The 13,631-nt window shown below is 38.2% G+C and overlaps 1 protein-coding gene across 1 annotated transcript in view; it reads left to right on the top strand.

The window, feature by feature from the left end:
• LOC111870702 (AP-5 complex subunit beta-1) overlaps positions 1-13,631 on the top strand; it is a 51,978-nt gene that overhangs the window by 1,595 nt on the left and 36,752 nt on the right. The window contains exons 2-5 of the mRNA XM_023863168.2: positions 1,245-1,368; positions 5,082-5,210; positions 7,916-8,011; positions 10,717-10,860. Coding sequence (XP_023718936.2) covers positions 1,276-1,368; positions 5,082-5,210; positions 7,916-8,011; positions 10,717-10,860 — 462 coding nt within the window. The 5' untranslated portion in view covers positions 1,245-1,275. The remainder of the gene's footprint in view (positions 1-1,244; positions 1,369-5,081; positions 5,211-7,915; positions 8,012-10,716; positions 10,861-13,631) is intronic.

Here is a 13,631-nt window from a genome sequence, read left to right as displayed (position 1 = left end):
TCCAATGGCTAGCTGTATTGCTGCGAAAGTTGGGTTCCCACGCTTTCACGATCTTTCTGACACGGGGTTGATCGATGGGGTTCAATCTCACGGTCCTCGCGGTCTTCTTAGGGTAGGTCTGTGACGAATTTGATGCCTAAATTGGCCCAGTCGTTACGCTCTAGGGAAAAAGGTTATTCCGTGTTCTTTTAGAATTCGACTGAAGGGGAATTCTCTAAAGAATGTTCCGAATGTCTTAAATTTCTTTCTCCACTGCAAGATCGAAGGTAATACTGGAATTCCTAAAACATTTGACTTCCGTGACTAATCGGGTGTTGAAAAGTTGTCCCTTTCCACGACTATTGAAACAGTTCGCAGCTCCTTTATAAAAGGAATTTTTAGCAGTTGGAGAATTATGACGGTTATGACCGGTCAGAGGGCCATCTCTCTAAGTAACAAAAGGTTGTCTCCAGCGTTCTTTTGGTCAGATTTCGCTTTTATTAGAGCATAGGACGCTTTGTAAAAGTAAGAAGAGCGTCAGGCTGGTTTTGTTTAAGTCCGGGGATTGTGACCCTTCATAAATTTTACATTCTCGGAATCTCGGAAGCAAACTTTCAAACTATAGCTTCTTTAGAAATTTCTAGCTCGTCACAAAAGTCTTTCCTGTTTCTGTGTCAACTAGTCTTCCCTTTTTTTTTTTTTTCAAATTACATAGCACGCTCGGGGAAGGAGGGAGGCCTGAGCGGGCCTGAGGTCCCTTCGTGTAAATTGGGTTCAGGTCCGTTTGGTTTGAGTGGGTTGTGGGGCATTACATCTGCTTGCATGTAGTGACAAGTATCAACATAAGTAAATAATAACAGGGTGGTCCTTTGCATTGTACGGTTATAGTATGTCACTTGGAAATTATAATAATAACTATTGTCCTGTATTTGACTAATGCAGCTTTATAGCACAGATGTGCAGAAGCCAGAAGTGTGCACCATACTGCATTTCTGCATAATGTGTACATTATTTCTTTTTTAATTTCCAGCTTACATCAGAAGTGAAAGATATTTATTATGTGAGCAGAAATATTGTGTCTTTTGGACTTTGTTTACTTTATTGGAAACTGTAAATACAAGTAGTGTTGTTCTGTATTTGACTAATGTAGCTTCATACCTGGATTTCTGTCTGTACTGGGAAGAAGTGTGCAGAATAAGGTGTATCGAGTGTATGGCTACATAATATGTACCGAAGTGTGCCATGTATTCATTTTCTTTTTTCAGAACGACGCCGGAAGCCTCAGAAGTGAAAGATATGTCTTGTGTGAATAGAAATCTCGTGGCTTTGGGGCTTGGTTATCTCTCAGAAAGTACTGATTTCCCTTCTTTATTAGATCAGCTGATAAAGGTAAGCGAATTTACTTCCTGCAAGAAGGGAAAATGTTAAAATGATGGAAATACGAGGAAATGCCAAGGAATATAGACATGACAAAAACACGAAGAAGTTAGTTTGGGGAAGGGGATTACGGATAACGTGAAAGGTAGGTTAGGTTATAGCATTTTAAAAGCAAGAAAAAGACTATAGAATATGTAGTTCGAAGAGAGGAAACATATTTACGATATTGAAAGGAGGTTTCACATGCCAAGTAGTGTAGTGTTCCCAGGTAATTTTTATGGGTTACAGGTAAATCACAGTTGCTGCCTAATGCTAGTTAATGCTACGATTTTCAACGTAGAAACATATAAAGTGCTTTAGCGTCGGAGACGCCTAGGGTCAAACGAGAGGCGGAGTTTTAAAAGCTTTTCTGTAAACATAGGTGTGTGATGGATTTGTATCACAAATGGTAACAGTATGTGTAATAACATTATCGTCATCAGGCGAAGCTAAGCTTTTTGAGCTCGCTGCTCTTGACATAAACCAGAAATGTGTTGTAATGAACCATGCAACTGAGCAGGTTAGTTGAAACGGCACCGCTTTTGAATTGTACTGTGGTAATACTCGGTTCGAATCCTGGCGTGAACAGTGTCTTGATCGGTCTTGGCTGAGGTGTGCATGATTTCCCCCGTCCCTCCAAGAGAATTCCGGAATATTACTACTAACCAGGACATGGCCCCTTCTTTCCACATCCTTTCCAAATAATTAATCACCTATATTACCATTTGATGCCATATAGACCGAGATATAGAAATTGTCATTAAATAAAGTATAAATTAATACTTGGGGGAATAAGATTACCTCAACTTTAATAGGTTGCAGTTTGCTAAGGGTAAGAATTGGTAGTTGTTTCATTTACATCCACTGAAACAGAGCATCATTTTAGTTTGAGGATGGAGTTATTGCATGCAAATGTGTTGTTCTATAAATTTTTCCTTTCCTAGTATAAATAGTAAATTGTCTTATTTTTAAGAAGACAGTTCCCAAAAGTTACAGACACTAACTGTATATAGTCATGTATCTGTATTAATTTGAAAGGTACCTGTTATTTTAATGACAGTATGGTACTGATGGTGCAAGACTTTCAGATTTTATCTGGCATTCTGTTATCAATAATTTATATGTGCACTTTGTCTTCTGAGTTGTTATTATCCCTTTCAGGAACTATGTTGAAGTGTTGAGGAAAGGTACCTGACATCAGGATCCAGAAATGATCATTGAAATTTGTTTAAAAATAAATAAAAGGTGTCCAGATGAAAGGTATCCAAAATAAACTAATTATATCCCAGAAAGTATTTATTATACACATTTATGGGTTACACCATTTTCTGTGTATATAAATTTCTCATTAAATTTCAACGTGGTCTCCCTTGGTGGCATAACAATATCCAAATGATATTTGACATCGTTCCATGTTGCTTGAAGCATGTTTGGTGTTACCATAGCCCCAGCATTCCTTATGCGGGCTTTCAGGCATTGAAGGTCATTGATCTTAACCTGGTAGACAATGTTCTTCACATAACCCCACAAGAAATAATCCACTGTAGTTAAATCTGGCATCCTAGGAGGCCAAGCAATTAGTCCACCTCTGCTGATCCATCTCCCAGCCATCTCTCTGTCCTTGTGATTCCTAAAATGGTGGCACCCAATCTTGTTGGTGGATAGTTTGAGGTAGTAATTGGGTCAGCACATACAGCTCCAGCATGTCCAAGTACAAGCATCCAGTCACAGTGTTTACAAGAAAGAAAAATGGTCCAATCAAATTGTTGTGCATTAAGCTGGCCCACATGTTCACTTTGGGACTGCCACTCTTGAACTCCCTTGTGACATGTGGAATTTGACTGACCCAAATCCTGCAGTTGTACATGTTTACAATTCCATTGACCTGGAACGTCACTTCAGCAAAGAAGCTACACTTGGTGAAGGAAATTGGGTGATGTGTCATTTCATTCTAGCATGTCCACAATGAAGTTTGTGCTTGCTACTTGAGCCCTCGATTTTAGTGCATGAATCGTCTGAATCTTGTACGGTCTTAGGTGGAGCCTTTTGTGTAGCACATTGTATGTTGTTGAACATAGAATTTGTATGTAATTGCAAGCTAGCAGCACAAATTGATTTGCACAGATTTCACTGGAATGCCTATCTAATGCAATTGACATTTTCTTCAGAGGCCCATGTCTTTCCAGGAGATTTTACATGTAACAGACTACTTGTAATCCTGAGTTTGTTGTTCCAGAACCGAATGCTTTTCCATGTAGGAGGTTGACATTCATATTGCATTCTAAAATGATGCTGGATAGCCATACGAGATAGCAACTCTGCTAGCCATAACACACATTTAATCTGTTCCTGTGGTGTCGACATAGTTACTGAGTTCGCCGAAGGTCACCAGTTGGTGCAGACGCATAAGCTGGACAGTAAAAAAACTTTCAGAGTTTTCCTTTCCAATGACATAAACCAGATATGTGTATGACAATTAGTTTCCGAGATAAAAATTTTTATTTTGGATACCTTTAATCCAGACAACCTGTATATTAGCAAGTCTTCACAAGTATGCATGCTCATTTGCAACAGAAATACTTTACATAAATATTTTAGGAAACATGGTACTGTTTTGTGAGTGACTGGATTTTGTTAAGTGACAAGTAGATTAACTTGTTTTCTTTACAGCCTGGTGTATTAGCAAATCATATAAACCCTTGTATTAGGACATATTAGGTACCATATACAGTGACTATATCTTTTGTGAAATAAAATCTAAATGGTATTGAAGTGTATTACTTTGACATATGCAGATTATATATTATTATTTATTGAATCCTATTTTATATGGTTGAAACTGTGAAGTCATGGCTACCACTTGTCACAATACTTGCAAAACATCCATTGTATTGCATGAGAATTCCATTTTTCCACAGGAAACACATATAGTTTACATATTTATTACTGGATGATTCATGGAAGTTGGTTTTCAAAGCTGAGGTAGGCCTAGTTTATCCTGGCAACTTTAATTAAGTGTTCACATCAATGAATGATAATATGTGGGTGCCTTGTTTCCCATTTTTGGCATGATCAGACAGCATTAAGGAGATATGGCATTGAGATTGAAACCAAGTATGTCTGTAAACAACTGTGTTCTTGTTAGGCACGTGAGTTGGCCTACACTGACATGATATTCACACTTAATGAAATGAGGGAAGTAAGGTACAAAACATGGCTATACAGAGTGAATAGCATGACTTGAAAACCTGCCATAGTGTAAGTTCAAGTCTGTGGTCTGGATAGTAACACCATGCAGTTTATGGGCAGATAGTGGCATTGAGAAGGAACATCCTGCCTCCAGCTTCACTCAACCCTGAAGATGGAGGCATCCTATTTCTCTCAAACATTGATATGTGCCCACAAAACTGCATGGTGTCAACCCAGAGGATTGCACTCTTAATAATCATTGCTGTGAAAACCTCAAAAGCTTATAATATTAGTTTACTTGGTTTTGCCCAGACAAGTGTATGCCTATATATCTGCTGTTTTTGTATAATCTTTGAATATCTGTGCTTTACAGTTTCCTTTTTCTTATGAAGTTGCATACATGCTCAAATTTCTCTGTCTAGTGCTTTAACTTAAGAAATTGTGTTAGGTTGACAATTCCAATTTAAATTTATATATTAAGCAATCATTATTTTTAGATACTGCTTGAGGAGAAAGGCAGTGAGAAGTTTGCTTCAAAGTATAATGTGGCCATATTCATTGAGCTGGAGTCAGCTGCCCTTATATTCAGTGCAGCAGATGTTGAACTTATATTTGTTGCTTTGAAAGTAAGTAACTTGCTTTGATTTTAATCAAGTTTTGAATAATTTATATTGATACATAAAGTTATCAGTGTGCTTAACTAATTAAGCACTCTGCAATGAAGATGTGGGGAGTGGATTTATAGATCCACATTTTCTTGACATCGGCACTTTGGAGGTGAGTGGTCAGCATCATACCCTGGCCACTTTACCCTCGGGGAAAGAGCCCCTGGTATCCATTGATAGGGGGCTGGGTGGGCCACAGAAGTGGTCTGAATGACATGGAGAGGAGAAAAATCCTGCCCTTATCAAGACTTGAACTTTGACCCCTTGGCCCTCCAGCCCATAGCCAGTCACTGTACTGACTGCACTACCATTCCAGCTCCTTTATATTGATACATATAATTTAAATTCTACCTTTTCATCACAGCCCACAGGGTAGAGAACATAGAGGATGTTTGCCGGAGAGGAAAAGTGACTTTATTGTACTGTTGGTAATAGAACTGGAAGGGAAGGCTTTCTGTGAGAGGTTATGCGTACCAAGGTAATATATGATGGTAGAGATCCTACCAGTTTGGTATAACAAGACTGTGTATTTGCACCATTTTCAGGCTAGTAACAATGATGGATGGTAGTTTGGTGGCTTGGGTTCGTTTTGATGTGGTGTGGATAGCGTAAGTGAATGTGTTGCTTTATATTGGATTGTTGGGGGTTGTCAACCACAGTTGCTAAGCTTCAGTGGGGGGACGATGATCCTAAGCTGATTATATTGTTCTTAGTCTTTTGTATTATTTTGTACATTTGAAAGAGTTGTTGGCTTTTAGTGTTTCAGATGGTTTAAACTGTCCTGTCCAATTGTACTTGTATAACAGATTATGGGTGTAAATAAATTATAAATTATGAAGTTTAAATTTTTATTAAATTTTGACTTGGCATTTCCATAATATTGATCTGATTATGTAGTACAGATATGTTCAAATTATTTTATTTTTTTTCATTAAAATTTGTAGACATATGTTCCCATATGCTTGGATTTGTGTCTGCATAACACTGATTCCTTATGGTATATGTACACTACCATAGTCAATAAGTTTGTGGACTGGCCATAAAGCATCATTGCAGTGCACTACAGTGGACATGTCAGTTCATCTCCCATCACAGCAAGAGGCAGTTGTGTGCAAACAGTGTAAGCAGAACTACTGCCTCTGTTGTGAACTGCAGTTAAATGCAAGTGGCAGAAATTAAAAATGTGGCAGTTTGAACAATGGGCAAACATCAAGTTCTGCCAAAAACTAGGCAAATCCCCTAGCGAAACGTTTGGCATAGGAAGAATTGGCTGTTGCTACATGACAGTGCCCCTGCACATCGCTCTGTTCTTGTCGAAGAGGAACTAACAAGGCAACAGGTCACTGTTTTGCCACACCCTCCATACTCACCTGATCTCGCACCATACGATTTCTTTCTCTTTCACCACTTGAAAGCAAAGCTACGTGGTCGTAGATCTCAATCATCCGAGGAGGTCATCAATGCCACAAGAGACACTTTATGGGAATTTCCTACCAGTATGTTTCAGCAATATTTTCAGCAGCTATATCAACCTTGGCAGACTTGCATAATGGCCAACAGCAACTATTTTGAGGGCCGATGTAGATCTGTGGACGTGTATGTGAATACCCTGTAATATGATGCGATAAAAACCACAGTCCATGAACTTAATGACTGAACCACGTAGATCCTACACAAGTATATTTATTAATTTACAAATGGCTGGGCATATGTTCCCTTATGCTTGGATTTGTGTCTCTGTACCACTGATTCCTTGTGGTATAGAGATCCTTCACATGTATATTTATTTTTATAAATAGCTGGGCATAAATGAACATGCACTGTGCAAGAGAGTAAGAAATTATGTACATAACTGATTTATAAAATGTATATTGGAAAATATTTATTTAGAATCAGGTGTAAATGGGAGAATTAAGTTGGACATAACTTCAGTCAAGGTTATGAGGAAATATAAATGCATAATACTGTTAGATATTCTTACTAGACACAGGGATTGGGTTGGAAATAGGTTTTTTAAACTCTTATAGCTCTTAATTACAAGTAATTATAATGCTTTCACTAACTTATCATTACAACACATTCTAAGTCTTCTCAGTTTTCCATGTTATCACTGGTCATTGCCTGCTAATGGCTCCAGAAATAAATACTCCTCTATTTCCGTGTTCCTGTTCTCACTGGATGGCCATTCACTCAAAATTCCCTCAGTCCTGCTCACAAAATCTGAGTCGTGCCATGGCCGACAGTCAGCTGACCAGTCCGGCTTAGCACATGTGTGCACAACACACGCTCGTGCGCGCATGCAAAAGTAACAATTATTTTTGCTGTTGCAGATATGGAAGTACTTTTTTAATTTGTGGTTGTGACACAGTTACCAAGTATTGTGGTTTCCTTCAGTCCTTGGAGATAAACTCCAGAATAGTATCATGAAATTCATCATGACTGCTTTTTCCCCCATCCTTTCCAGGTTCAGATGCATGAAATATGTATATGAATATGAATTCAGCTTATAATTCACAGACACTCTTGCTTAAAAAAGTAACACAATGTATTTAAATACCAAATACAGAATAAAATTGATGCAGACAGGGAAATAAATCCCTGAATTTCAGTGTATACAGTTTTTACTGTAGCTTGTAAATAATAATGTGTCTTTTCTCATTTTCAAGAATGTTTTTCAAGAATGTACAAAAGAAAACTCTCCACTTCTTCATGGTCAATGTATTTTGTCCATGACAACTGTTCTGTTGCAAGCATTTGAGAAGGTAAGTTGCAGATGTAGTATTTCAGTTGCTAGAATATAAGTATATTGGAATCTGTATTGAGAGAATCTGATTTTCACTAGGCCCAAACTCTTTAGCCCCATGTACATGAGTTGAGAAACCAGTAAAGGTTTTGTGCACTGACCACTATGACCATTTTCTCGTGCCACATATATGAGGTGTATGGGAAAGTTTCCAGACTAGGTAAGAAAATAATTCTGTTTTAACCTACTCAATTTTGGCTGCCATCTCCTTCAAAATAGTCTCATTGGAACATATACAGCTATCCCATCATTTTTCCCATGCTTCAAAAGTCCTGTGGAAGTTATTTTCCTTAATGCTGTCTCGAGTACTGCTTGTGATCCCCCTTGGATGTCGGACACAGTTTCAAAACATCTTCCCTTCAGTTTCATTTTCAATTTGGGAAACAAAGCAAAATCAGAGGGGGCTAAGTCCAGCGAGTAGGGAAGATTTTGTTAGTCGCAAACTCTTTGGTTTTCAGGGGCATGTGGGCGGGTGCGTTGTAATGAAGGAGGAATAATGTTGTGCACATTCAGATTTTCTAAGATCTCCTGGCAAACTCTGTAACTGATCCAAGTGGTATCTACAAGCTCATGGATTTTTTGGCAATGGTCTTCATGGATGAGCTCTCTAATTTTTTCACAATTTTGTGTCAGTTTTGTGGTGCCCTGAATGTTTGTCATCTTCAACTGATACTCAACAGGCCTTGAAATGTGAATGCCATTCAAAAAGTGCTGTCTGACTAAAAGAATGTTCTCCAAAAGCCTCACGAAGCATTTCAAGGGTTTCAACAGCAGATTTACCGAGCTTCACGCAAAACCTGATGCAAGACACATTGCTTGATTTTGCCATCCGTCACAGAAAAAATGAAACACAAAGTTGAAAAAGCATTTGTATTAAAACAGTGCATGTTCACAGTGCAGTGTAAAATGGCAGACTGATGCAGTAGGCTTTTGGAAGTGTGACCTTGGCCTTGCCTCTCATTTTCTTTCACCAATGCAGTTACAGCAATAACAGTCTGGGAACTTTCGGATACCACCTCATATGGTCTGAGTGCATTGTGATCGTGATCAAGATACACTACTGCTCACTGGATTACTTAATCCAGGATTGTTAGATTCTGAGTGGACTAGAGTCATGAAACATTCATATAGTGAGTGTTTGCTTCCTGCTTGCAATCTTTTTTTTTTTAAGATGTCTTGTCAGAAAGATGAATCTAATGATATTTATTCACAGCTTATTCAGTATAGTGACTATGCTACAGAGTGGGTGTCTGAGAAATTTGGAATTGACAGGGACAGAGGCAATGGATTTATTGCCCTTAACAGTGCACAGAGTGCAGTGTGCAGTGCTCATGATGCATGTGTTTTGTTCAAGTTTTTTTTTGCTGATTTCAAGGGCATGCGATCCCAACAAGTTTCCTCACCTTTATAGATGTGACATATTTGCTAAAAGGAGTCAGGGTAGCATAGTCGGTATAGTGACTGGCTACTGGCTTTGAGTCTTGGTAGGTTCAAGAATTTTCTCTTCGCCAAATCATCCAGACTCTGCTCCAAGGAGTTACATAGTTTTTTTTTTAAACATTTTGAACATGTGTTTATTTATACTTATATATGTTTGTACATCTTTGCTATTTGTGCCATTCCTGTAGGAAGAAAACAATCAGCAACCAGCAAATGGGGGTTATGATTACTTTTAATAATGAGATTCCTCAGATAATTGTGTAAGAAATCTCATACTGCATTTACTTTTCTTCTTGAGGTTCTGTGCTGAAGCTCTTTAGTTACTTTCATCCATATAAATGGGTTTCTGTGTGTATATATTGTGTATTTGCTTGTGAACAAGGTAATTGAAAAATAGGTACTTCAATTTGAAAATTTCACTTGGAGAACAATAATATTTAGTCAGTCTAGAAACTAAAACACACTATTGGAGCTGCTGTATCACGATTTTCCTTACTTGACTTTATGTCACCATGATGAATTTTCTAATTATTATAGCATTTAAATTTTGCTTGTTCAAAGCTGTGTCTTCACTGATTTGATTCTATCATTAAGTAAGTAAAATGCATTCTTAATTATGTTAATGAGATTAAATTTGACAAATCTTACATCAACATAGCTCCAAAATAACTTCAACTGAATTTTATTCTCTGACTGAATGAATTTGGATTTTAATGAGCAGTCAGCAAAAGTCTGGGCTGTAATTGCTGAATCTGAAGATGATCTGTAGCGCTGAAGTGTTTAAGAAAGATTCTAGGAAGATGGAAAAATTTTGGTTTGTAATACCTTTAAGAGCCCTGTAGGGCTAATGCTGTCTAGGTGGTGGTCATGACTGGTCAGTTAGGTGTAGTTAACACTCTAGGCTTATGTTTTGGAGGTGCTGGGACACCATGTGTCCCGACTGAGGTTTTTGTAGTTTTTCTCAGTGCCCCCAGGAAAATTCTGGGATGGTGTGTATATTAGACCATGGCAACTTTTTTTGCATATTCTTGCCAATCCATTTTTCATCAGTCATCTTACCATTTTATGCTGTATAATCTAGATACTGACATTTTTATAAAAGAAAGAAAAACGAAGGTTTGTGATAAGATCACCCTGTGCTATAAACAATACAGTATTTAGACTCAGTATTCTCATTTTATGGTCAGTAAGTGCCTTTTTATTTAAATGGCATCTTCTTTGCAGGTGAATGAAGAAGAATTAGGGGTACTGTTTACAGAGCATATTGAGTTCCTCTTGGGTTTAGTGAATCAGACAAATAATGTGAACAACATCCACATACGTTCCATTGCTGCCAGATGTCTTACTGAAATAGAAATCTGCTTTCCTGCAAGTATTTTAACCTCTCTTATGCTTTTCGGAAACTGTAGTTTGATGAATCACTGGTTTTATGATCTCCATTGTATTCATATAAATTTATAAACATCTTTTTCTCTTTACCTAATTCATTTGCTGTCCCTTGCCCCATTTATTCTTCAGTGTGTGCTGGGTGCCAGTATAATTAAGTGCATATATGTTTATCCACATGTATACTAGCACATACTCATGCTTACATTTAATCTATAAACTTAATTTTATATACAGGGTGTCCCAGGAGGAATGTGCCAAACTCTGGGGGGGTGTTTCTTATGTTATAGTATGCCGATATAACCCAAAACACCCATGTCGAAAGTTGAACGGTTACGGAGATAATGGCCTGAGAGAAGTGTGGTCTTCTGGCGAGTCCACGCACTGTACCTGTCAGCTGGCATGTCTTATCTACGTTTGTCCTTGAGTGTGATGATGGCAGCTCACGTTAGCCCCATACACTCGCATACCAGAACGCGCAGTCAGCAATGTTACGTCAGCGCTTGCCATTCATGTGTCATGTATAGTGCTTGGAACTCTTAACTACAACTTTGACATNATATATATATGCATGCATGTGTGCCACACATGCTTGCATGGGAAAATTTGGTTTACTGACTAGACATTCATGAGTGTTCCTAGCAGTATAGGCACTTTATGGATAACAATTGTTATAATGTGAAAAATACCCTATATCCGAATGTATAAATAAAGTGGTCAATAATTAAAAGTCATTGGTGTTTGTACACTGTGAACTGACTGACTTTTGCGCTGATAAATTGTAAATGCTAAGTTATTAACTGAGCAGAGGCATTAATGTTGTATTCTGTGATGTTCTATGTTTTCTTATTTCTTTTCAGATGTAAAAATTCATGAATTAGGAGGCAGAACTGTGTACTTCACTGATACTTCAGCAAAAACAAGGAAATCCCTTCACTGATGTGGCAGTGTTCCTACTACAACGTAATGTAATAGCACAGTACACAGTTCTGCCTCCTAATTCATGAATTTTTACATCTGAAAAGAAATAAGAAAACGCAGAACATCACAGAATACAACATTAATGCCTCTGCTCATTTAATAACTTTTTTTTCCCCCTTGGTACTACAGCCCCAGTGGTCCTAGGCCTACCTCCATGAACTTCTCCGTTCACTTCGGTTTTTCTTGATCTTACACATTCGGTAGGACTCCTTGGGCGGGTGATCAGCTCATCGCAAGGCATTTAATAACTTAGTATTTACAATTTATCAGTGCAAAAGTCAAACAGTTCACAGTGTACAAACACCAGTAACTTTCTTAAACATATTGCCACGTGTTGGAGTGACTGTAGACAGGGTTTGGATTGGTGACTTGATTTATTGATCACTTACACGCTCATGACTCGTGACTGCACTCTACAGATCACTGACAGACTAGTGTCCTCAGTCTATTACAGTCTCCACTAGCTGTTTCCTGGCGATGGAGTTTAACACAGGAACTATAACAGTCTCACTGAATTACACACTCTAAATATAACACATGAAGTCATCTCTACACAGCAGGATTTTCAGCTGAGCACTCTTGCAAGTAACTAGTTGCCCCAAACCATCCTGGTTATAACAGCTTGGCACAGACCACATAGCATATCCTCTTCCTCTGTTGCTATACCATTGTTGCATTCATGTCTGTTGCTGTGGGAATGTATTTACTGAACTGTTGCCTAGAATGGCTCTGGTATATTTGCTTATCTCACAGTTGTTATATAGTAATGGCTATACAGGTTGCAATATAAACATACTAGGATCAATCCACATCATGTACAGGAACACAAGATGAAGTTATTGCATTTAGCGAGACTTTTGGTTGGAGATTGCATCGGAAAGGAAACCAAATGGGTTTGCTGCAGTGTCACATGATATGTTTACAAGTGAAACTGCCACTGGAACAGTTTTGTTCGAGAAATGCAAATCATAAAAATGTTTGTCACTTGTGGCTGTTCCTATAGCAATCTGGAAATGGGATGGTCCAGTCTTATAAGTGACTGTTCCTTTGAGTCCAAACTGAATGACCTAATGATAGTAAGATCACAAAATTTGCAAAACCCCGATTGATGTAAGAGATCCATAGATTCTTGAGATTTTCTTGACATCTATCTGACTGACAAAATTAGAGAGACCTTATTTAACCGTTCAGCGTGGTTTGACGTGTATGTTTCGTCAGGTATTTAAATCGTCTGGGGGGGTTCGACGTGTATGTTTCGTCCAGCTGCACACCTATGTTATAACGCCCATAATAATTTATGGTTTTGCTGTAGATTGTTAGATTTTTCACTGGCCTGTTGTCAGGAGAACTGTATTTAATGACACACGAGTTTAAGAGCGCTAAGTCATCGTTACATATGCCTGTCTTGCAGCAAAGTTCCTGTGGCTATTGCGAGCGGTTCTACTGTTATGAAGGGCGTGTTTTCTTTGCTATGAAGTTATAAACAACAGAGACGTGATATGTGCTGTGTTTATAATATCATATTGCCCTGAGCTGGCCACACTAACACACTCAATTGGAATTCTTAGAAGAGGGATGTCCAAAAATTTATTCTTGCATGATCGATTGATTTCGCACAGTATATAGCACCCAGTTCTTAGAAAAACGTCACGAATTAAGGCAGAACACTGTGGTCACCCCCTGAGACGATACGGATGTGTGTGGGGGAGGGAAAGAACTCATTCCTTCATGTATTATCGCTCCAGTTGACGCCATTTTATCGTACTGACCTT

This window comes from Cryptotermes secundus, unplaced genomic scaffold, assembly GCF_002891405.2.
Source record: "Cryptotermes secundus unplaced genomic scaffold, Csec_1.0 scaffold59, whole genome shotgun sequence".
Classification (NCBI taxonomy): Eukaryota; Metazoa; Arthropoda; class Insecta; order Blattodea; family Kalotermitidae; genus Cryptotermes; species Cryptotermes secundus.
This window is presented reverse-complemented; position numbering and strand designations above follow the sequence as displayed.